Source organism: Haliotis rubra, unplaced genomic scaffold (assembly GCF_003918875.1).
Source record: "Haliotis rubra isolate DU_JTF1 unplaced genomic scaffold, ASM391887v1 Scf95, whole genome shotgun sequence".
Lineage (NCBI taxonomy): Eukaryota > Metazoa > Mollusca > Gastropoda > Lepetellida > Haliotidae > Haliotis > Haliotis rubra.
In genome coordinates this window covers 1,810,846-1,837,725 of record NW_025767690.1, presented here as the reverse complement: position 1 = coordinate 1,837,725, position 26,880 = coordinate 1,810,846, and the positions used below count along the sequence as shown (strand labels likewise).

Genomic DNA, 26,880 nt, shown 5'->3' with positions numbered 1-26,880 from the left:
TCCAATCCATCACTGTGGGATGATCTTTTAAACTCCCTTGAGGAATTTGCTAGTTAGTCCGACGTGAAAATACGGGTTAGAATTGGTAACTTCAGTAACCCATGCTTGTCGTAAGAGGAGACTAATGGGATCGTGTGGTCAGGCTCTCTGACCTTTTTGACACATGTCATCGTATCCCAATTGCGTAGATTGATGCTCATGATGTTGATCACTGTATTGTCTGGTTCAAACTCAAGTATTTGCAGACTGCCATCGTATAGCTGGAATATTACTGACTGGCTTTAAATAACAAACAAACAAACAAACATCCTTGAGACTGGCAGACTCAATACAAGTTCAAGAAAACCCACAGTTGTGACAACCATGGCAAATTGGTGAACTGTAACTTTTTTTTTTTTTTTACTTTTGACTTCATATCTGTCAAATCTGGCGATGTACAAACATTTCTTTGAATGTACTTTAGTTTGGTAGATATTGTGTGTGTGAAAATCCCATACAATATTATTATAGCCTATCTTATTTCCATTTGGAACTAGACCGCCTCCGTGGTGTAGTGGTTAGAGCGTCCGCCCGGATAGCGGAAGGTCGCGGGTTCGATCCCCAACCGCGTCATACCAAAAGATGTTAAAATATGGTACTTGTTGGTTCCTGCCTGGCGCTCGGCATTAAAGAACCACTAAACTTTGTTTTTTGTTACTCTTTTAACCATTACATATGAAAGATTTGTGGTTAGTCTTATGCGGAACACCAAATTTATTCTTTAAAAACTTGTGGTTAATTAATACCGAGCGATTAAAAGTAGCCAAAAAGTCGCCTGCTTCCCTCTCGCCCGCCAACGAAACCACAGACAGGTTACGTAACTCTGTCGCCAGAGCACTGCAGTGACGTCATATGAGGAACGATTTTCAGTTAGTTGTATAGAAAATGTGTAGCACGCTCATCATTTTGATGATTTCTCGACATCAACGATGACATGCCGAATCGTTGTTGCTTTGTCGCCAATTGCTCTCTAGGGTCGGGCGATGGTGTCCCCATGCACAGATTTCCACAGGACCCCACAGTTCGGTGCTAAATGGGTTATGTTTGTGAGTGCGAAGAAAGCGTTGTGGAAGCCTGAAACGATATCTTACTTGTGTTCAGATCGGCTTCACTGAAGTTAAAGAATCAAAACTACTTACTAGTTGTTGTAAAATATGCATATGATTGATGACCATAAAGATTTTCTATGACACAACTTGTAACATAACGATTTCTTCCTCGAAGTGAGGTTGTGGTCGGAAGTAACAATAATATTGTAAGTAGTATTATATTGACATCCACCTCGCTGCCACGAGAGAAATTGTTATGTTATACCCTATGTCATGCAAAAATCTATTGGCCATCAATAAAATACATATTTTACTACCAGTAGAAAGTAGTTTTGATTTTAACTTCGGTGAAAACAAACCTAAATACCATTTATCCTCAGACTGGATGTTTCCCGATAGAGCGCCGCCATTTTCAAAAATAAACAAATCTGTTAGAATTAATGAGATTATAGTTTGTTTTCATCAAGTTAGATAATCAAGACTACTTTCTACTCGTGAGTTAAATATGTATTGGAATCATAACCAAACGGATTTTGCATGACACAACTTATAACATAACGATTTCTTCCACGGAAGGCGAGGTGGGGGTCGGTCACAATACTGCTAGCGATAAATTTCTTGCTACATTCCCATGGTTAATGTCCACTCACCAGTATGTAGATACTAGTCAATGTGCGTCTTTATATTTGGTCTTATAATCCTAATTAGTTTATTATCATACTTGTATGCATTTTGAAACTAAATAAAAGCAGACGATCTGCTGATACTTATAGTGAATTTATAACAGAACTGTAATATCTAGACATTTTATAGTTTGCCAATGTGAATCATAATTAGCACACACACCCTAGTGCATGTTGTCTGACTCATTACACTTCACGGGCGAAAACAATGATTCTGTTGAATGCTACGACAAATGAATAAAATCAAAATGCAAATATTAAAATTAAAACAGATTAAAGTTATAGGAACAATATCAGGCCATTACCTTGTTCGAGGAATGTATCCATCAATATCCACAAAACTGTTCCAAATGATGTGTCTTTTAACAGTTTAATATACGAAAAAAGTGATAAATCTTTTTAGGTATTGGTGTATAGTCTCATTGGTCACCCAAGATAGCACACCTGGCAACTAATTGCATAATGTCCGCCTTTCTTTAAAAACAGTAATTTAGTTAGCCAATAATGGGCAATCAATCAATGTATTGCCGGTCAATCCTTTGAAAGAAGGACGTTGTTTTACGCAGACACCACACGAACGACAGTGTGTATTCAGTATAGATTAGTAAATCTACATACATAAACACTACCCTTTGACAATTCCGCTGTGTAAGATAAAGTAATTAATCAATCAGCGTGTTATCGGTTAATCCTTTGATCGATGTTTATAATGTTGAATATTTACTCCAGACACAAGAAATGCCAAATGGGAACCTTTGTCGGTAATCTAAGTGTGTTACCACTAATTATACCTGTTATAAATTCATTAACTGACCATCAAGTGAATGATGACAAATAACATGTGTAGGTTTATACCACCTAACACGGGTTACAACAAGGGAGTATTAATTGCTGTATTGCATGTGAAAACTTATGGGCCGACACTGTTTTGAGAATACAAACAGATTTTTACATGACATGATTAAATATCGAGGTAAAAAAACACAGAAATGCGATCGATTTGGATCAGTCATTATACAAATAGGGCCTAACGACACCAATCGATTTTGACAGAATCGTCTATGAAAACAAGTTGTAACTCAGAAACTAGGCAAAGCAGGAGACAAAATTAAATGACAGTAGATTGTGAGAACATATAGCTTTTATTTTCCACAACAATTGTCACGATTTCAGGTTTATACAAGCCTGTAAACAAGATAATTTAACCCCTAAAATGTAGATGAATTCTGCATCGGCCCTCAAAGCTATTCCTCATATGACGTCACAGACGCGCGCCGCTCTGATTGGTTGAAATTTCGTTCGCGGGTGAGAATTGTGCACTGTTGTCAAAAAGGTCGATTTAAGTCAATTAAAGGTCGAAATGAGTAGTTTTAATGACGGGGTTTCATTTATAACGATGCCAGTTAGTGATTGATGTATTTTTACCCCCTAGGGTTTATGTGACCTTTAATGGGTACAACAAGGACTGGTCGGCTCAGAGTCAGTATAATGTGTCTGAGTGGGGTATTCATGCTTCACTGCGGCATGGTATCTCAGTGGGCTAGCACTATAAAACCAGCTTAAGTCTGGGCTAGTACAAGCAGCCGCACATACACATACATACGCATGCACGTCGTCATATTAGCGAAATATTCTCAAGCACGACGTAAAACCCAATTTCACCTCACCTCACCTCCATTTGGAACTGCCTGTAAATGGTTCTCCAAACGATACTCACTAATAGCTTTGTTCACTTGTAACAAGAGTGTTGTTTAATGGAGAGTTTTCAAATCTTCATGCAGACACAAAAACATTTGATTTTAATGACATTGGCCTGAAGCAGATCCAAAGGTCATCCGTGTAACATATGTGCAGTGAAAGCTTTGTTGACTCTAACTCTGACAATCCAAGATACGTCACTGACAGTCATCAGTGACACTGCAGAGAATCTTAACTTGATATCAAATATATCAGGGCAGGTCAATTACAGCAGCAAGTTTCCATAGCTGTCAAGGTGACGACACTCCATTGTGTATCAATTGTGTGTTGTGTATATATTACTTAAACATCTAAAGGAAATTATGTTTGTGATAACAAACTTGATATATTTATTCAGCGGGCTCTGTGTTGATCTTTGTGACAAGGAAGCTGAACAGTGAAGAACTCGCTACCAATCTGAAGGCCAGAGACTTTACTGGTGAGTTTGAACAAAAGTTACTTTTAGGTCTCAGGTTATCAACAAATGTGATGTAGAACTGAAATCGTTCCCACACTTGACTAGAAACAATCCGTTCATAAGCTTTTGCCTATTTCTCCATCAAACTTATGAGGCAAGTTTTCACTCCTGAATGGACACCTATCATTTTAACAGATTTTCAAAGATTTTCATAGAGAAATTTCATATATTTCATTTCTTAAGTAAAGCATATATGCTCTACATGAATTTCTCTTGTTCTCCATTTTTAGATCCTTTAACCACTAACTCTTAACACAAGTAACGTTAAGCAATTTGTGACGATGGATGTGATGCACATGATGAAAGAATCTTTTGTAGTACTGTTTGTATGATGTGACAAAAACATCTGATGCAGTTCCCTATTGTTTTGTCAGATGAATAATTGACTTGCATTGCATGTGTTTATGATGGTTCCACCAGGATATGCACACATTTATCATCACTATTTGATAGTACTTCCTAAACACATGCTCATGATATTTTCCAGTCATACAACTTTCTCTTCTTTTTAGAGGGGCGGTGGGGTAGCCTAGTGGTTAAAGCGTCACGCCGAAGACCCGGGTTCGAATCCCCACATGGGTACAATGTGTGAAGCCCATTTCTGGTGTCCCCCACCGTGATGTTGCTGGAATTTTGCTAAAAGCGGCGTAAAACCAAACTCAGTCAGTCAATCTTCTTTTTAGCTTTTACTCTTCTGAATATGGATAATGATTTTGTCTCTTTTATTTAGGCAGTAGGAACACAAACAGCACACATCTGCAAGGTTGATCATTTGTAGAAGCCCATAAAAAGATATGAGGCTGGGCGTGTGAAAGGATGGGTGTTATAATGTAGTAATCAGTGGCCTGAATGTGTTATATTTCAGTTGGTCTACTTCACGGAGACATGGACCAGAATGAGAGGAATAATGTCATCTCTGCCTTCAAAAAGAAAGAGATGCCGATACTGGTGGCTACAGATGTTGCTGCACGTGGCCTCGACATCCCCCACATCCGCACAGTGGTCAACTTCTGGACAGTAGCCAGGGACATCGACACACACACACACAGAATAGGCAGGACTGGAAGAGCAGGTGCTTATTTGTTGATATCTGTGGTTGAAGAGTAGCTTAGATTGCCATGGGAAGAGCAGCTGCTTGTTTGTAGATGTATCTGGTTGTAGAATTTGGAAAATCAACAGAGAAAGAGCAGATTGCTTGTTTGTAGATGTATCTGGTGGTAGAATTTGAAAATCAACAGAGAAAGAGCAGGTTGCTTGTTTGTAGATGTATCTGGTGGTAGAATTTGAAAATCAACAGAGAAAGAGCAGGTTGCTTGTTTGTAGATGTATCTGGTGGTAGAATTTGGAAAATCAACAGAGGAAGAGCAGGTTGCTTGTTTGTAGATGTATCTGGTGGTAAAATTTGGAAAATCAGCAGAGGAAGAGCAGGTGTTTTGTTAGTAGATGTATCTGGTGGTATAATTTGGAAAATCAACAGAGGAAGAGCGGGTGTTTTGTTTGTAGATCTATCTGTTGGTAGAATTTGGAAAATCAACAGAGGAAGAGCAGGTGCTTGTTTGTAGATGTATCTGGTGGTAGAATTGGAAAATCAACAGAGGAAGAGCAGGTGCTTGTTTGTAGATGTATCTGGATGTAGAATGGGTAATATCAACAGAGGAATAGCAGGTGCTTGTTTGTAGATGTATCTGGTGGTAGAATTGGAAAATCAACAGAGGAAGACAAGGTGCTGGTTTGTAGATGTATTTGGAAAATCAAGAGAGGAAAAGCAGGTGCTTGTTTGTAGATGTAACTGTTGGTAGAATTGGGAAAAATCAACAGAGGAAGAACAGTTGCATGCTCGTAGATGTATCTGGATGTAGAATGGGTAAAATCAACAGAGGAAGAGCAGGTGCTTGTTTGTAGATGTATCTGGTGGTAGAATTGGGAAAAATCAACAGAGGAAGAAGAGTTGCATGCTCGTAGATGTATCTGGATGTAGAATGGGTAAAATCAACAGAGGAAGAGCAGGTGCTTGTTTGTAGATGTATCTGGTTGTAGAATTGGGAAAAATCAATAGAGGAAGAAGAGTTGCATGCTCGTAGATGTATCTGGATGTAGAATGGGTAAAATCAACAGAGGAAGAGCAGGTGCTGGTTTGTAGATGTATCTGGTTGTAGAATGGGTAATATCAACAGAGGAAGAGCAGGTGCTGCTTTGTAGATGTATCTGGTTGTAGAATGGGTAAAATCAACAGAGGAAGAGCAGCTGCTTGTTTGTAGATGTATCTGGTTGTAGAATGGGTAAAATGAACAGAGGAAGAGCAGGTGCTGGTTTGTAGATGTATCTGGTTGTAGAATGGGTAATATCAACAGAGGAAGAGCAGGTGCTGGTTTGTAGATGTATCTGGTTGTAGAATGGGTAATATCAACAGAGGAAGAGCAGGTGCTGGTTTGTAGATGTATCTGGATGTAGAATGGGTAAAATCAACAGAGGAAGAGCAGGTGCTTGTTTGTAGATGTATCTGTATGTAGAATGGGTAAAATCAACAGAGGAAGAGCAGGTGCTTGTTTGTAGATGTATCTGGTGGTAGAATTGGGAAAAATCAACAGAGGAAGAAGAGTTGCATGCTCGTAGATGTATCTGGATGTAGAATGGGTAAAATCAACAGAGGAAGAGCAGCTGCTTGTTTGTAGATGTATCTGGTTGTAGCATGGGTAAAATCAACAGAGGAAGAGCAGGTGCTGGTTTGTAGATGTATCTGGTTGTAGAATGGGTAAGATCAACAGAGGAAGAGCAGGGACTTGTTTGTTGATTAGGCTGCCCTGAGCAGGTGCTTTTTGTAGGTATTTCAGGTTGTAGGTTTGTATTAACACAGAGCAAGTGTTTGTTTGTACAAATCCCTAATTGTAGTAAAGTAGGGAAGATTGCCACGGATGGAACAGGTGCATGTTTGTAGATGCTGCAGGTTGTAAACTTATGTAAATCAACACAGGATCACATAACTGACTGAAGTCGTCATGGGCCACAGACTCAATCTTTATAGGATGATAATGCTGGTCGATAACCCGAATTCCATGACAGTGGATGTCACCTGTGTTTTCTCTGCTGCAGGAGAGAAGGGCTACGCTTATACACTGATCACTGAGAAGGACAAGGAATTTGCTCCCCATCTTGTCCGCAATTTGGAAGGAGCCAATCAAAATGTACCTGCATCTCTCATGGATATCGCAAATCAGGTATAGTCAGCTGTTGTTTCTGTGATGGGTCACAACTACAATATACAATTGTATCATACAATGACATACAACTAGAACATACAATTGTATCATACAATGACATACAACTACAACATACAATTGTATCATACAATGACATACAACTACAACATACAATTGTATCAAACAATGACGTACAACTACAACATACAATTGTATCATACACTGACATACAAACAACAACATACAATTGTATCATACAATGACAGCACAGCATACAATCACATACAACTACAACATACAATTGTATCATACAATGACAGCACAGCTTACAATCACATACAACTACAACACAGTGACAGCATACAATTACATACAATTGTATCACACAATGACAGCTTACAATCACATACAACTACATCATGCAATTGTATCATACAATCATACAATGACAGCATACTTCAAAGTCATAAAGTTACATACAGTATACAATCACATGAACATTTATGGTGTACAATTTCAGTATACAAAAATGATATACAATTACAGAATACAATTAAAGCACCCCATTTTGACATACTGTTATAGCATACGTTTATGGAATACATTGTTGTCACAGAATCAATCACTGGATTGTCTGGTACAGGTTTGACTATTTCCAGTCCACTGCCATATAGCCTGAATGTTGCAGAGTGTGACGTCAAACAGCCAACACACACTCCCAGAATATAGTTGAAGGCAGATCTTAAACTCCCAACACACACTCCCAGAATATAGTTGAAGGCAGATCTTAAACTGACGTCAAACACCCAACACACACTCCCAGAATATAGTTGAAGGCAGATCTTAAGCTGACGTCAAACACCAAATACACACTCCCAGAATATAGTTGAAGGCAGATCTTAAACTGACGTCAAACACCAAACACACACTCCCAGAATATAGTTGAAGGCAGATCTTAAACTGACGTCAAACACCCAACACACACTCCCAGAATATAGTTGAAGGCAGATCTTAAACTGAGGTCAAACACCCAACACACACTCCCAGAATATAGTTGAAGGCAGATAAACTGAATACAACCTAACTACTTGATATCTGTGTATTTAAGGGTCACACACCGTCCCAACTACTTATCAGCCAGTGGACTGTGAAACAGAAACTCAGTTAGCACGGCAATGCATATAGTCTGTGGGTTCAGCTGTCAACATGTCATATGTTTCAAACTGTTTGTAACATCTACGTTGACTCCACTTTGTGTTTCAGTGTCCATGGTTCAAGAAGAATCGCTTCAAGAAGGGTCAGGGGAAGAGAATGGGAGGCAAAGGACTCGGCTTCAAGGAGAGACCAGGATTGGGCTCTGAAAATGTTTGTATTTATCGTTTTTACATATGCAACATGGTGTCTTGCGGCAACATGGGGTAGCCTGATGGTTACAGAGTTTGCTTATAACGATGAAGGTCCAATTTTGATCCCACTTGGGTAAAATGTTTGAGGGCAGTTTCCGCTGTCACCTGCTGTGATGTTGCTGAATATTGCAGATAATGGTGCCATCCTGTTCAGAAATTCTGGTCGAATAAATTGAAGAAATGTTTCACATTCCATTCCTCACAGTTTCTCAGTGGTTTGAATGGATGATGGATAGACGCGTAAGGACAGTCAAAATGTAACACTGACATTCCAGCCTAGATCGGAAGGGAGGGAAACAGGACTTCTACAGTCAAAGTCAAAGTCAAAATATGTTTATTTGTATGTAAGGCCACCGGCCCATATACAGCGGTTACAAAGAAGGTTCTTATTTAGTAGGATAACAATTGTTTTCTTAACATAATAGCATGATGGATATACAGTGATAATCTTTTTAAAATGGAGACATCGCATGAGGAAACAATTTTGTAAAATGCTGCATTATTACTTCTGATTGTAATACAGTTACGGAGATAATCAGAACGGATTTTATCATAGGCTGGACATTCAACAAGAAAATGTAATTCGTCTTCAATGCCTTTTTTACAAAATGGACATGATCTATAATTTCTATCAATGGATAGTCTTCTTCCTTCATTTACTTTTAAATCTAATAGCCCCAATCTAAACTTTACAAGTAGCAGTCTCAGATTCTTTGTAGTCACGAGGGATAAATGTCTTTCTGGTTCTAAAAGGGACTTCAACTGTCTGTAACAATCAAAACGGGAGCTTTCTTCTAACCTCGAGTGCCATTCTTGTTGAAAAATACATATACAGCGATCTCTTGCCTTGAGAAGATAGCTTTCATTAAATACCTTTGCTGATGTGTAGCCATCCTCGATAATCTCCAGGGTATATGTTACGATAACTCTCAACTATACCCTGGATGCATCCACGGCTTTGGGCGATGATTTTATTACCTCCCTTTGCTGGCTCCACATTCTCACAGTAGCCAAGCAGCTAAGCCGTCGTTACAACCGAGCTTGCCAGTGTCAACAAGGATAGTGGTCGCAGTCGTGAAGGTTTGTTCGCAGTGCCACTCAGATTTTTGGGGAAATAATAAAGATAAATTGACAGATCTGAAACTTTTAAAAAATATATGACAGAACTCCTTCTACTTCTTTCAGAGTACCTCTGCATCAATTGTGTTGCCAAGTTTAAACGGTTAGATAAGTTAAGAAGCGAATGTGAGTTTTGATTGGTATGCTCAACTTCCCAGCGTAGGCACCTGATTGGATAAAAAGCCAGCCAAGGGAGGTAATAAAATAATCACCCGAAGCCGTGGATGCATCCAGGGTATAGTGGAGGGTTATCGTAACGTATACCCTGGAGATTATCGAGGATGATGTGTAGCTTACCATTTGTGAAAGATTGTACCATTTATACAAATTGTTTCATAATGAACCTACACCCTTACCAAAGTGTGCATCAGCCCTGGTACAAGCACTGTTCCACTGTTTCAATGGTTCAGTGTTTATCCATTGCAATTCTGTAAAAGTACAAATGACCAATATGTAAGATGCAAGGTCTACACCAACGGTACAGAAGCCATTGCCTGAGAGCTAGTTGTGTTTTATGATTGTTTGTCTTCCTTTGCTTTTTGCCCTTAGTCCCAAATATACTACCCAAAAGAAGTTACAGAACGCCCATATCTTGTTTATCACTGTAGTCAATCGGTAATGCCATTGGCTATGGGGTGGCCTCATTGTGAAACCGTTCGTTCATTACACCGAAGGCCTGAGTTCGAGCCTGTTTCTGGTGTCCCCACTGTAATATGGTTGGAACCAATTCACTCACTGTGAAAACATCTAGCTCTAGTAATATGAAAGTCTCAGGTGTTCTTCAATTCCTTTGAGTGGTATATATGAATCTGAAGGTTTGGAATCACAGCTCCACTGATTGTAAATATTTTCTTGCTTATGTTGGCAGAGCACTCGGGTTCAGGAATCAACAAGTTTCGCCAGTTACCGGGGCTTGGGCTCATCAGGGCCTCAAGGAGACAGAATCTCTTCAATGAAGACAGCATTTGCCGTAAGTACCTCAAGCTAGTGTCTATAGTCCGTTTGGGTTCAAATGAGAACGACAAATGATTAAAGAACTCGAAATTGAGATAAGTGCACAAAACATAAATAACACACATGGTCCTTTTTTTATAATTTCTTTATATTTTTCCTTATCCTGACTCATGTATTATTGCTTGTCTCCTTCCTTTCCCGAACATTAGTGGAACACTTGTATCTCCTTTTTGAAGCTCCCTTAAAAAAAGCAGACGTAAAATCACTACTCACCACGAGTTGTCTCCCTCTCCGTTTTGGCGGGAAAACGGCGCCACCCGTCTTCCCACCCCTCACTCTCTCCTTCTTCTGCCCTAGTGGACGGTTGGGAAAGCACCTGTGTCTCCAACACGGCACTATATCCTTTGCTAACTTAGTTATTACCCTATAAGTTACCTTTATAAGGTTTCAGGGAGTATCCTTCTACAATATGGTTTGAAATTTATTAGCAAATTTGACTGTTTATTCCGCGGTTTCCATTGATTGTTCAGTTTGTTTACATTTCATGAAAACCTGTTTTTCGTTGTAGGGTTAGGTTCTCTGCTGCAGACCCGCATTTATTGTGCCCTAGTTGCACAACAATATGTACTTCCAGCTCTCGCTGTAAATTATGTCAGCAACTAACAAAAATTGAATTTAATAATTATTATTTCTCTGTATTTAGACGTGCTAAGGATAAATCCAGACGGCTGTTACAAGTCATGGCTAAACCGGCTGAGTCCCTAAAGAGCTGTCTGTCGTTGTCAGACGACATACTTCCATCCAGTGACCTGCCGGAGGCGTCTTCAAAAGATGGGCGTGGGATGAAGTCTGCCATTACGTCGAAGAAAAGATCTTCTACGTCGGACAACTCCTCAACCCATACTAAGGGCCATCTTCGTCGCAGAAGAAGCCTTACACCCCTAAGGCTTCAACGAGATCTACTGGGAGCTCTTCACAGACTACAAGGACCTTCTCTGCCGAGATCGTCCCGATGGAAGAAATAGGCTTGTTCGAAGAACCGCCTATCCTCATCCCAGAGATACTGCATAAGAAGAAGACTCAGGCCTCAGCAACGGTAACGTCAGCAACATTATCGACGCAGTCTGAGTTACCTTCTACACTGGCAGCAGGGACCCATGAGGTACAGCGATGCCTGGACCATATCGCTACCCTCTCAGATGCGTCATCTCTACAGTCGTCGCAAACATTCAACCCCGGGACCTTCATGCAGCAATTCTCTCAACAAATGATGGAAATGATGGAGAAGCGCTTCGAGCAGGAAAGAACCTCGCATGATGGACAGCCAGGCGGCTCTCATGCCCAAGTCATCAACCTCAGAGAGGATCCAGTGCTGCACGAAGGACCCCACACTGATGATACATCTGAGAGGCCTACCAGTGGATCTAGCTCTAGGACTAAGAGCAGACCTACACTGCATGGCGTCAGCAAACCTGCGCGAAGGAGGGCACGCTCTTCAGAACCAAATAGATCATCATCAGAGGATGAGGCTAATGAAGAACCTTCACGCAGGCTACCCACTTCACACAGAAAGAAACCTACACCACCTAGAAGGTCTAGAGAGACGTCTCGGGACTCAGACCCTCAACAAAACCTCTCACCTGCGCGAAGGTCGTCTGAATTATCTTCAAGGGCATCAACAACTCCTCGCAGGTTGTCACGGGATTCACCACTTAGAAATATATTGCCAGGAAGGCAATCCCGGCCTAGAAGACGCTCACCTTCACGCAGGTCGCCATACAGATCTCCTCTTAGAACTACATGTAGTTCAACATACTCATCTCCACACAGATCGCCACGTAGATCGACACGTAGATCGCCACGCAGATCTCCATACACTAAGGATATTCAACGATCATATACCAGTCGACATGATACAGAGGACGATGGCGGTATCATATTTTCGGACTCAGAGATAAAATATTGATGTCTAATGGACTGGACCTAGCGTCACCCTCTAAGGAAGAGAATGAAGCATTTACGTACCTAATGAAGGACGATGATGTGGACACTATCACTCTACCTCCAATTGACCCTGTCTTGGACGTAGCAAATGATGGACCTAATGGACGGTTCGCACAAGCCTAAAGGACGAAGCTGCGGGAGGTAATCGGCATGAAGAAATGTGTGAAGGATCACGCACTTGACAATCATGCTCTGCAGTTTCTACGATTAATATAGACGTCATTGGACCATCCCACTTCACCCTCAGACCTTGATCTTCGTTGTGAGCCTATACGAAGGAACTCTTCAGCATGGAGGAAGAGACCTTCGCCGGGGCAAAGACTGAGGGACACGTGTTGAAGTTCAAGAGGGGTACTCTTGTCCGAATTCATCACCTGCGCAGATCTTCAGACTGAACCCAGGACGGGATTCACATCGTTGAGAAATTTTAGATAGATATATCTACATCAGAAGATAATAACGTGACTCATGTCCATATAGAGATCTTCACTTGCGTACAGATCTTCAGGTATTCACATTGGCGTGGTTCAGCAGCAGCCTTGCTAAGGCCATGAAGTTACAAAGTCAACATATTCCCAACGTTCAAGCTGGGGAATTCCCGCTGCTTTACATGGGACCCTGCATGAAGGCTCCAGAGATTGATGTAAACTACAAAATCATCAACGACTCCCTTTGTAGAATTTACAACAAAGTTGAGCATCAAATCTACAAGGACCTGTGTGTTTCAACACAAAGAGGGTAATTTACGACGCTTTATTAAGATCGATGAATGCAGTCTACAAGTAGCAGCGCTGAGGAGGTGTAGACTTCAGCTGATCATCTGTATAAAAGGATGACTGCATTATCTTCAGGACTGAAGTAACAGTCACAGCAGCCAGGAAAACAGCCTACCTACATCGGTATTACGCGGCGAAATATTTCGCGCTGGCGTTTACCATGCAACCCTCTATACACGTGGTCACTTTCGTATAACTCCGAAGGCTACGGACAAGACCGAGTGTTGATAAGATATCAACGACTGCACAAGATTCTACAAGGACCTTTTTTCTGCTACACCGGTGACGTCACATCGCGGGAAGCTAAAGGAATCAAAATGCTTCATTTTCATTGGTCCCTGAGAGACAACGTCCTGCGCCGAAGTCGGACGTAGTTCACATGTCAGGGAATTGTTTACAAGTGACAACAACCTTTCAACGTGGGAGGAAGGCCTCAATTACAGTCCCGTTAGATGGGAACTACGTGATTCGGCTGTCTTCACGGGGTTAGAGACCTTCCCTGTCAGCATTGAAGATGATTCATCAGGCGTATTGCAGCAATATACGTTTGCGGACTTTTGGTTACGGCAGCCAGTCTACTTTATATAGACGGAGAGAGTAGTGCTTGTACTCACAGAGTCGGACATTGCTTCGTTTCCCTTACGGACATGGCAAGGGTTTCACAATCGTTGGATCTAGATACAAGCCATTGTATCTCAAGCACTACTCTCTCCGTTATTACTACGAAGTTGGCAGAGCCTACACAGGACCTGCAGTTCCTAGCAATTCGGCTCATCACAACAGAAAACTGCATAACAGTACCAGAGGACCGTTGGCTAAAGATACAACAGATGGTATCGCAAGCTCTACTCTCTCCGTGGCCACTCCGACAGTGGCAGAGTCTGTTGGGTCTCCTCACGTCAGCACAGGATATGACGCGCAGAGGGAGATTACAAGGGCACGCCCACTACAGGTCTTAGTAATTGCACATCTGGACGATCCGGACCTTCGGACTCCGGACAGACTAAAACCATATCTACTATGGTGGACTCAGAGATCGAATGTTTGCGGAGGCACCTACTTAGCAGAGCCGGAGTGCAAAACGCATCTATATGTGGACGCATCTCTCCAAGGATGGGGAGCACACCTCGACAACGAAGTGTCAGCTGGGAAATGGACGTTACAAGAGAAAGATCTGCATATCAACATGATAGAAATGAAAGCAGTGATAAACGCCATACTCCACTGGACCAGCATTCTATGAAATGCTCATCTAACGGTACACACGGACAACTCCACAGTGGCGTTCTACATAAACAAATAAGGGTCAACAAGGTCGGCGAACCTTCTGAACCTGTGCTTTCATCTGTTCAGCATAACAGACAATCTGAACATCCACATAAAAGCATGCCACATTCCAGGAGCCAAGAATGTGATAGCAGACGCACTATCTCGTCCAACTCAGAGATCCCCAACAGAATGGATGCTACATCCAGAAATCTTCAAACTGATCATACAAGAGATAGGAGCGCCATTAATAGACTTGTTTGCCACAAGATTCAACAATCAACTGGTAACATTCGTCTCTCCAATACCAGATCCAGTGACGCTTATGAACCATTAGATAGGACATCTTTTGAGTTCTTGACACAGAAAACTCTGTTCCTGATTGCCTTAGCAACAGCAGCAAGGATGTCGGAAATACATGCTCTAGACTTTGAAAGGACACGATTTGATGAAAATCGAAACATTGTGCATATGGGACTGAGATGGGACTTTATAGCAAAGAATCAACTGCCAGGTCAACCAAAAGACAATTCCACATCCCAGCACTATCATCAGTCCTTGGGCCACAGGATACACATATCCTTGTGCCCAGTAAGAGCATTAAAAGTCTACCTTCAAAGGTCTAGGACCAGGAGACGAAAATTCAAGCGTCTTTTCATCCCTATATCGGCAGAGACACAGACTGAGATCTCTCGCACTACGATATCAATATGGATGAGAACTGTCATTCTACGGGCCTGCAAAGCAGCAGGACTTGATCCTCCAAGAGCCTCCAATCCACATGGAATTAGAGCTCTGACGTCAACACTAGCTCTACATGGAAACTGCTCTATCACGTGGAGGGCTGCTTTTGGAAATCAGACATGGTGTTTGCCAACCACTACCTGAGAGACATCGCCACTGAAGACGTCTCTGGCATTCACCATTTCGGCCCTGTTGTTGTAGAACAACAATTGACAGTTCCACAGAGGAGCTGAGACAGAGTCTTGCCCTTTTATTCCATGACTTGCAAAAGCCAACACTCAGGAGAGTTACAGCTTTAGAGTCCATATGCAAGTCTAAGACAGACTATCATAAGTGATAAGACCCAGTACTTGTAAGGGCGCAGTTCTACAGGCATTACATAAGAAGGGTCACTTTCTCCACTTGATGCTTGCATCAAGAGATGGAGTTGCTAAAATCCACATAAAAATGTTAACAGAAGCAAGGACCAAAAGTTAACAATTGTGGTCCCCCATCAGAGAAAGCTGGAAGTAAAGGGTTACAGCAGCAGCAGAGTCTATAGTAAATTGAAGGTGCTGGCAGTTCCCATTTAAATGAAATCACCAAATTTACGTTTTGCTGTGTATTTCGTGAAGTGATAAAAGCATGTGAGTTCTTCCTGAATCATTTCAAAATATGGTCCTGATAACTCTGTACCCAACAGGATCTGAAATCTGACGTTTTTTGATCGATCACGAAAAAAGTTGTTTAAGAAACTATGATGTAATATAGACAAGCCTGACAAGCTGGGGTCATCTCACCTGGCTGTGCTGAGTTGCACCTGAATCTGTGCTGGTGCTGTTTCACCAGCCGTTTGTCACCCCTTGGTGTGAAGCGTGAAAATAGCACAATATTACATGATGGTTTCTTAAATAACTTTTCCGCGATCGATCATAAAACGTCAGATTTCAGATCCTGTTGGGTACAGAGGTTTCAGGACCATGTGTTTTATTTATGTTTTGTGCACATATCCCTATTTCGAGATATTTAATCATGGTTGATTCTCATTTGAACCCAAACGGACCATAGTCCTCTGACCTCAGTTCTTTAGATTCTAGGCGGGTGAGTTTGTTCATAAATTGCCTCTGTTCACCCAGCAGTGAATGGGTACCCAGTGGTATAAGTCATTTGACTGTTAACCTTTTAGCTCCTTGGGTTATCCGTGGTAATAATGTGTTATGCTTGAAATTGGTATAAGAAGCTATACCGAAACGTCGCTACTGTGAAAATAAAGAAATTGATCAACCATAAAGATTTGTTTTGTCATCTCTAATAATGTGTTAGCGCCTTGAGCATGCACAAGTGCGTGCAAACAGTTGCTTTATAAATAGCCATTATTATGTTGCAGGCACAGTTCAAGGCCAACTTCACGGCTGCCACAGAGGAGGGCGTGCCGTCAGTCGTCCACGGAATCAAGGGAGGAATTCAGCAACCACAGTCTCGGAGGAAGAGGACCCGCTGGGAATGATGTGGTACCTGTGTCGTACCTGTGCGCCTGTGTTGTTGACTGGATACTATGCGACTGTTATTTCTCGGCACTTCCATCCAGGTTGCATGGATCAGGTATTATGTGGAGAGTAGTTGACTGTTTGCTCCCAAACATCGGTTGAAGTCAGTGATCTGCAAACTTGGGATGCTGTCAACAAGACTTGAAGCGATGTTCATCTTTGTAGAACCAAATGGCAGTATGTGAATGGGATCCTTTTGTGATTGTTTTTTGAATATGTTTTCAGATACAACAATGCTTAAAGTGCCTCTGGCTGCTTAATTTTCCCAAACCAGAGACAATTTGCTCGATGATAGTATCAGGAGATACTACAGTGTTTGACCTTGACCTACAAAACTAGGGGTCACTTCGAGAGCCAATGAATATTTTCAATGGTCATTATAGGAAAAACTCATCCTATAAAGTAATGAAATGGTGTAGTGTACTGTTCTTAATCACAGTAGCTGTGTATGGCTTTTCGAGAATTTTGTAAAATGAATTTTATTGTGCGTCCCCCAGGATGCAATACATTTTTTCCCTGGGACTGTTCTGTACATTTGCATGTCATTGACACGCATATCTGCATTATGTAAATGCCTGTACTGTGTAAAATACAGGTGCTTGTTCAGTAAGAATGGACAGTCAGCTGTTGGCAAGATCTTATGCGAATTATTGTTACCATGGCTACTGAGTTGTTTGTATTGAATTGTATTTGGATTATGGTGAAATTTATATGCTACTGTACGTTTGCTAGGGAACAAAATTGTCATCTTCAGTCAAAGATGGGTCCTTGGTAAAATTTTGGTGGTGTACGAGTTGCATTGTAATAGGATTGCACTGGCAGTATGATATATTAAGGTGATTTGAGAAGTGAGAACAGATTTGGTTTTTGGTGCCTGTGTCCAGGTTCGATTTGAGATTGTGAAGTCTGACGTGGAAGCAAAGGCATAATGAACTATCACAACAAAGAAAGCACCAGGGCCTAGATGTTTGAAGCTCTCTTAGAGCTAAGATAGTCGTAAGTGTCATACATTAACATTAACTCACGACTATCTTTGCACTAATAGAGTTTCGAAAATCTAGGCCCTGATTAGTAGGATGTAGTCATAGACAAGACAGGAGACAGAGGACAACAGGTTGATACAGTGGATGTACTCATAGACAAGACAGGAGACAGAGGACAACAGGTTGATACAGTGGATGTACTCATAGACAAGACAGGAGACAGAGGACAACAGGTTGATACAGTGGATGTACTCATAGACAAGACAGGAGACAGAGGACAACAGGTTGATACAGTGGATGTACTCATAGACAAGACAGGAGACAGAGGACAACAGGTTGATACAGTGGATGTACTCATAGACAAGACAGGAGACAGAGGACAACAGGTTGATACAGTGGATGTTGTCATCCCTTGTAGTCTTCACAATACTGCAGTACATACATTTCTTGCTGTTGGTGAGAGTAACGCTGGTCTTTTATAATGTTGGTGGTCTTTCATGGGCCCCAAAGCCATAAATTTCATGGAGTGGGGTTTTTAGGCGAGAGTAATTCCGGTCTTTGATGAAGCAGGCAGTCATCCATTGGCCACAAGGCTATACATACATTTCATGCTGTTGTTGATTACACGAGAGTTTAAAACTGGTCCTTGATAATATGGCCGGTCATTGATGGGTCACTGTACCAGCATTATTGTGATGCTGGTTAATGGCTCCGGTTGACAAGTGTAGGTATTCATTGTGTGTGATCTGGCTGAGGGAGGTGCAACATCTTGGCATAACATGCGGTATATAGTTACCATTAATCAACAACCTCAATACTTTATGTCATTATTACTGATTACGGTTGTAGTCAGACCTCGCAATGGAGTAGTAATGGAGTAGTCCTCAGTATCTGCATGTTGTTGCCATCAGAGAGTACACACTAAGAAAGCCCAATCCACCACACAAGAACTGTCGAGGCAATTGCCTTTTCGCCAAGCCTCAGCACAGATATGAAGCCACAGTATGTGTTCAAGATGATGTATATCAAGGATATGTTGGTTTAACATTGATATGAAGGACATAGAGTTTTTTAAGTGTAGAGCACCATGTCTTTGAACTGACAGAAACTGTGAAAATAGATTTGGCCTGTTGGGTTCCACTTCTGTTTTTTTTTAATCCCAGGCTCTGGGATTGTAAACGATTATTATGTCATAATGTAAATGTTGGGCCAAATTTAGATGAGACCCTGGACTGGAGGAGTAGTCTCTGTGGCTGGGCTAAACTTGCCTTCTTTACATGGAGGTAAAGTCAACTGAAAGTTTGCCCTGTCGGTTTACAGGTTAGAATAGGTTCACACAACTTGAGCGATAGTCATATTGTGAGCCTATAAACATGCATCCACTGTTTCTCAAGGGTCTGCTTTTGGGAAAACTTACACTAACCCCTGGATCCATTCCCGTGATTCTAAATTACCTGCCCTTTATTTTTGTCAACAAGTTTTCGACCAATCAAACATCAAAATAAGGAAAAGAGTAAATGGGTAAGGGGAATAACTTGTATTACATTAAGCCACTATTAATGGGTTTCCATCCATCAAAATGATTTATGAGAGCTTTCCTTTGCATGTCAGTCTGGTTTTGAATGTTAAATTTCTCTTCCATCTTGTTGCTATTGCCACCCAACATTGAGGTTTTTGTTGCTAGCCAATCAAATTGACAAATGGAAATTAAGGGCTGAAAAATTGAGATTGCGAGAAACACAGGAATTGTTTCAGGTGGTTTAACAAAGTGCAGGTGGGGAAATAGGGGATGATAAACAGAGATCCTGCAATTGTATAGTTTCATCTGTGGCACCATGTTTCATTAAGTATTTGGTCGGATTCATGTGAGAACTCTTTGATCTTTTGATTGCAATGGTATATAGGTAGAATGTTTTTACAATATGAACAGAAGATATTTTGTGTGTTTAGTTTTATGTTGTTAATGGATTCAGTCCTCCATCATTCTCTTCCCACAGAGGTTACTTCTCATATCTTCCTACGAACCTCTGTTCTAATACGGCCCTTTTATGATGCGAGTGTTCTGGATTCGTGATTGGTTGCAATCAGATTTAGTTGTGCAATCAGTGACGTTGTTTCAAAAGTGATCATTCGCAAGGCCTCGGTAATTTCCGTATGCTTCGGGAAAACTAGAACCTCTTCCCATGCGCGATGCGCAAACGTTTCTTCTAGACAGAACTCAGTCATGTAATGGCGGATCAAAAGAGTCTCCATCGCCCTCGTTGACAACGGATAAGCTAGCCATTAAATGTCTTATGTGTCACATCAACACAAGTCCCCGGAAGAGGAGGGATATTTTTTTGGCCCCATATTTGCTTGCATTAGTAAGTTGGATCTTAGTCGATGTGACACGTGTTCTGATTGGATAGAAAGAAGGGAGATAATTCATGTTGCGATATTTTGCCGCTCAGGGGATTTTGCGAGAACCGGGAATATGGCCGTATTAGAACAGAGGTTCGTAGGAAGATATGACAAGTAACCTCTGTGGGAAGAGAATGGTCCTCCATATGCCAAGCCAGTAAAGACAGCTTCCATATCCTTTGACAGCATATGCTTGTTTGTGTATGGCTGCAGTGAGTCAAACCTGAATATCCTAGAGATATTTCATATGGTGTATGTGTGTTTCTCATCTCATTAGTCAAGGTGCGGTGGGGTAGTTTAATGGTTAAAGCGTTTGCTTGTCACGCCCGAAGATCCAGGTTCAATTCCCACATGGGTAGATTGTGTGAAGCCCATTTCTGGTGTCCCCACTGTAATATGGCTGGAATATTGCTAACGCAGCGTAAAACCATGCTCACTCACTCATTAGTCAGCTTTAGAGGGAGATAGTTTTTAGTTATAGAAATATGACAAAATAAATGCTATGTTTGGTTGAAAAAACAACTGATAATTGTCAGTTGTATGAGATATTTAGGTATTCAGTTATTCCAGAATGTTGCTGGGTAAGAACAAGAATACTTATGTCTTAGGGCGAAGCATTTGGGAGCTATCTAGTGCCGAGATGCCAACCACTCTGATTTTGGCAGAGTTACTCCAGTTTTCATATACAAAATCTGCCCTCCGATTTGTCTTTGAAAAACTCAGATTTTTTTTTTTTACGGTATACAATTTCATAAATCACCGGTGATTTATTTGAGTGGACTCTGGTAAAAGCATTCAGAAGCTTAGCATGAGATCTTTTTGGTCTCGATTGTGTATATTTCGTGTTATTGATGACAAAGTTTCACCGAATGCATGTCATAGCCCGTATGTAAGTGAAACAAGTGGCTGAGCCGACCACGTGCCAACCTTTCAGTGCTCGGACTCTGCTTTCATTAGATTCAGGGTTGGCATCTCTGTCTAGTGGACAGTATTAATATTTTACTACTATAATGCTATGGTTGGTCTGATAGATGATGTTCCCTGTTGTTCCTATAGCGTTGTTTACTTGTTTATTGAAAGTTAGAGTTGTATCCAGAGACTAGCATGACAATCACAATGCTTCTTGTGAAATGATCTCACTAATTACCTAAACTCATCGATAATTTCAGAAAATATGCTTCAGACATCTTCAAATATTCCCCCCACTCGGCAGACATTTATCACTTAGTTTTCATAGAAATAAGAATGAAAAGACATTTTCAAAGTTCTCCTCCAAACTCACCTCTCAGCACTTCACATCTTTCAGGATCGTTTGTATATATGTCCATTGAGTTGATTTTATTTATGTAATAGCACCAGCAAGCACCTGTTGTGGATACCTATCACTTCAGACATCAATTGTTGTTTTTATTATTAAAATTAGATACAACATTTATAGATATGATGGTAATACAAACATATTATCATTAAGGGCATGTCTAAAACACAAAAGACAATAAACAAAAAAATAACATAATAATAACCCCCAAAACTCAACAAAAGGAAAAAAACAACTAAAGTTAATGTGATAAAGTAATGTTAATGTGAAATCAAAGTGAAACCTAAACTCACTCAACTTATTTTTAGTTGATATAAACAAACCAAAAGAGTTAACATGGAAAAACTCATGTGACTGACTGATAATTCTTCAACAACCACCCACCTCCTTTTGGTTTTCGGAGGAAAAAATCTGTAAAACAAGAATTAAGATAGGTCTGGCCTAAACAAATATAATTGAATGAAGTTTGCTTCTAGTTATTGCATTATTTACATACATTGTGACTATACTTGAAAATATGTGATATTTGTTATGATGTTATTATGTTGTAATACCAGCTCTCACTGGCAAACAAGGATAAGTTGAGCACCGACCTGACAGTTGACACGTATTAGCATGTATGAGTGCCTCCCACTGGCGCTTGCCATTGTGAGCGAAGGGACCCCGGGTTATCCGCGATCAAGTGTAGTGCAACTTGCTACACCGATATGAGAGTCTTTTGAGCAAGGCGTGTGCAGCTACACGCGGAATCAATTTCATCGTCATGCAATACATGTGCACTAGCCTACATCTGCTCTACCTTTCACAAACTAAATGGGTTTGCTCATTGCCGTGCACCGCCTTCTCCGTAAACCCGTTCTCTGCGCCGGTCCAACTTATCCTTGTTTGCCAGTATATATAGGAACCGCCTTATAGCTGGAATATTGCTTAGTGCGGCATAAAACTAACTTCACTCACTCATTACATATAGGAAAGGAATTCCCAGGGTGAGGAAGATGTAGCATTTTCAGGTTGTTCTGGAGATAAACTTGTCGTGGCTGTCATCATACCTGGTTAATGTGGTTAACTTCATATCATATCATGTGTCTTGTGGTCAAGTTGCTTTCATACCACCTGGTGGGCGCAGATTTAGGCGATAATGTCACACAAATTACAGAACTGTTTTGGTTTCAACTTGTCCATTTTGTCATGTTTTGAGTCTGTAGGTAAAAGGGTAGTCTGTCCGTCAGTCCTGGTATCCTTCCGCCCATCCTGGGCCCAGTTCCTCAAAGCAATCGTAGCGCTACGACAGTCGTAAGTCTATGGTAAAGTATGGGAGTTACGACTGTCGTAGCGCTCTGATCGCTTTGAGGAACGGGGCCCTGTACCGTAATGCTATCGTAAATGAAGGAAGTCTAGATTTTCTACATGTTCTACGTCTCGTTTCCAAGTTCTTGTTTCATTGGTTCTATCAAAATAATGTGACTAAGTGTTACTATTAGCCATATGAGAGGAGTCAAGGCATTTGCTTACTGTAATTTTTGAGACATGGAATCACATGCGATTACATCAACACAACGTAGTGAAGTTTAACATTTGTAATTTGTGCTAATAGTTACTCGGTAATTATGTGCCGTTCTTCACTGCTATTTTAAAAGAAGTCTGTTGTGTCCACAAGAAACTACGTCCGATCACTTAAATTTTTGGTTTTTGTAGAGGGTGCTTGAAAAAATGTTGGTCAAGGAGAGTTTAAAGGAACAGGATGAATAATGCATGGATTTCTGAGCCATCGTACAAGTGATCCTTCCTTGTAAAAGTTGAATTCCAGCTTTTTAATTCCTGTGTCCCAGGCTTGACTGCTTTGACGTCCTAGTCTTATGCCTGTGTTACACCCAGGAACACCAAATGTTCATGATTGCAAGTTGTTTTTCTGTTGTGCGTGTGGTACTCGTTGAAAGTGATTTCAAAATGGCTGATTTACAGCTTTTGGGAACAAATTTGATGGTTAAAGAATGTCACTATTTGCCTGATGACCATGTTGTCAGCAGAAACAGGAATTTAGTACTTTTATAAGAACATTATACAGAGGAGTAGAGCATTGTTTTAATTTGTATTGTTGGGGATGTTACCCTTGACGTGACACGTGTAGTATTTGTACATATTGTATCATCAGTCATTTCTATCTCCTTGTCATTGTCATTAGAACTGTTTGCATTCTAAGAATGCCAGATTGTTTGGTTTCATTTTGAGGTAAATTATGATTGAAGATTTGTAAAGAAGACAATAAACATTGAAAACAGTACGGATATTTGTTTTCTGTGTGGACCCATTCTCTTCCCACAGAGGTTACTTGTCATATCTTCCTACGAACCTCTGTTCTAATACGGCCATATTCCCGGTTCTCGCAAAATCCCCGGGCGGCAAAATATCGCAACACGAATTATCTCCCTTCTTTCTATCCAATCAGAACACGTGTCACATCGACTAAGATCCAACTAATGCAAGCAAATATGGGGCCACAAATATCCTTCCTCTGCCGGGGACTTGTGTTGATGTGACACGCAAGACATTTAATGGCTAGCTTGTCCGTTGTCAACGAGGGCGATGGAGACGCTTTTGATCCGCCATTACATGACTGAGTTCTGTCTAGAAGAAACGTTTGCGCATCGCGCATGGGAAGAGGTTCTAGTTTTCCCGAAGCATACGGAAATTACCGAGGCCTTGCGAATGATCACTTTTGAAACAACGTCACTGATTGCACAACTAAATCTGATTGCAACCAATCACGAATCCAGAACACTCGCATCATAAAAGGGCCGTATTAGAACAGAGGTTCGTAGGAAGATATGAGAAGTAACCTCTGTGGGAAGAGAATGGTGTGGACCTAGAAATAGTCTTTCTTTTCTCTCTGTTGTACAGACCGCAATCATACAGCTGGAAAACTGCGGAGTGCTGCATTAAACAACAAACAAAACTCAGATTAACATTATTCTTTATTAGTGTTAAGTCTCTCAAGGCAGTTAATACTAGGGGTGAAATGGTATGCTCTTACCACGGTACAGTACGTATTGAAAATTGACAAGAGCCAAGCCTAGATAGATGATTCAATTCTAGGCATTTTAGAAAAGGTTTAAAAAGGTTAATGAAATGTTTTGATTACATTATGGTATACCGAACTGAAGGCAAAATACTGCAGTTCTACTAATACCACAGTATACCGTTTTACCCCTAGTTAAAATAGTAGGAACATGAGACATGTAGTGGGAGACATTAGTGATGGTAACTTGGGCTATGTTTTTCCCCCTTCATCTGCTCATAAATCTCTCTCCCTCACAACACTGTCATTGTCTTTGCCCACATACACCCAGTAAGTGTTCTTACTGTCATGATTGACATCAGGTCATGACCTAATGAAGGGAGGCATGAAGCGGCCATGAAACATGGTTACAAACAACACATGATGTCATATGTCTATATCATATGTGCTATAAACTAAGGCGATTTAACTCCAATACCATAACATAGACTTACAACTGACTAAACACTAAGGTTGCTATGTATAACAGAGCCCTGGTTGTTAGAGTACACGATGGAGCCGAGTCACATGGTCTGACTACCTATATGACAATGGTAAAATATAAGGTTCATGACTTCAAGGGAATAAATTTTGTTTTAAAGGTACATACTTTAATAGTTGTTTTCTGGAATTCAGATGTATTCCAGCACAGTATTCACTGCAAGAACATAAAAGTATAAAGCACTTCAGACTTTTAAAGGCACTTTATCACACCACACTACTCTAAAAATAAATAATGCATTTCTCTCAAAAATACCAACTATCAGCCTTCAGGGAAGCTACCATATAATCCATTACCCCCAAGATTACATATTTAGATTACAATATTAAATTAAAAAGTTTGAATGAATTAATGCAATGTTGCATTAAATCGACTCTCACCCTCTACCAGCCGAATATTATTTCAAACGCACACCATAGAGTTATGTCCCTTGGAGCACTCTCTACAAATATCCATTGCACAACTTGTGATTGTAATCAGTGAGACAGTTTTCGATGTACAGAGCAATTGTTTACATTCCATAAATGGCAAGTGTTCTCTGTTTGGAAGCTTTTCAGCCTCGAAGTTTCAATTATCGATTTCAGGCAAGCCGTAAAGGATAATAAGTCTTTTATTGCATCAATAGGAAGCTGAAGTGAGTGCATATGCCCCAATATATATCATATAGGCCAAATTATTGTCGAAAATGTGTGACACTGTGCCTTTAAGCTTTTTCTTCTCAATGGCAAAGTTATCAGTGACATACAAGTCTCATTTGCAAAGCCTGAACTTGGGGACTCGCTAAGACAGTTAATGTAGACTACGAGATGATCAGTCTCGATGAATCCCTGGAGAAATCCCTGGACACTTAAACACACTCAACTGATAATTTCTGTATGCTTGTAAAATATATTACTCCACTTTGGAAAGGGATATGTCCTTCTTTCCATGATTGACAAAACAATTCTCGAAATATTTCAAGTGTACTGGTGTATATAAATAGAATGACATCTCTGATATCCCAGTCAAAAGCTGAATGGAAAAATATATAATGTGAATGGTCACAGCATAGATACTAAGGTCTATGTACTAAAGAAGACGCTATAAGACATATTTTCTTGAACATAGTGAGCACTATTTATAAACAAAGAACACACAGGTGTGTGGAGGGGATGTGTGTTATGTGCACAATCATTAATCATTGCACCGAATCTGTTTGATTGGGTATGTTTAAACTGAATCACCGGTAGGTTGGGAGTTATAAATTGAATCATCACACTTAAAGCCACTGCAGTTTGAGTCAGTATTATTCTGAGATGAAATAGGTTAAAATTTGAATTCATCAATATAGTTCATTAAATATATAACACTCAAATATGGTTGTCCAAACTGTGATAATTATATGCTGAACACAGACTGGGAAGTGGTCAGTTCCTGGCTAAAGAATGGCCAGGATCATTTGTTATACAATGTTGTTTCCAACCGTGACAATACCACATGGCCACAGCTGATTCTGGACAGCGTTAAACTTTCAATGACATTTAACAATAACATTGTGTAAAATAATAAAACTTAAGTGATCACGATAATAGTAATGTTGGCACCTCTGATGTATAAGGACTTATGTAAATAGATGTTATCAGTCCCTTACATCTAACAATAAAG

At 40.6% G+C, this 26,880-nt stretch overlaps 1 protein-coding gene across 1 annotated transcript in view; it reads left to right on the top strand.

Annotated features, from left to right (window-relative positions):
* LOC124264873 (ATP-dependent RNA helicase DDX42-like) overlaps nucleotides 1–19,878 on the top strand; it is a 57,044-nt gene extending 37,166 nt beyond the window's left edge. Inside the window, 4 exon segments of the mRNA XM_046699649.1 lie at nucleotides 7,077–7,201; nucleotides 8,447–8,548; nucleotides 10,577–10,678; nucleotides 16,819–19,878. Of these exon segments, the coding sequence (XP_046555605.1) occupies nucleotides 7,077–7,201; nucleotides 8,447–8,548; nucleotides 10,577–10,678; nucleotides 16,819–16,938 (449 nt within the window). The 3' untranslated portion in view covers nucleotides 16,939–19,878.
* The last annotated feature ends 7,002 nt before the right edge of the window (nucleotides 19,879–26,880 follow it).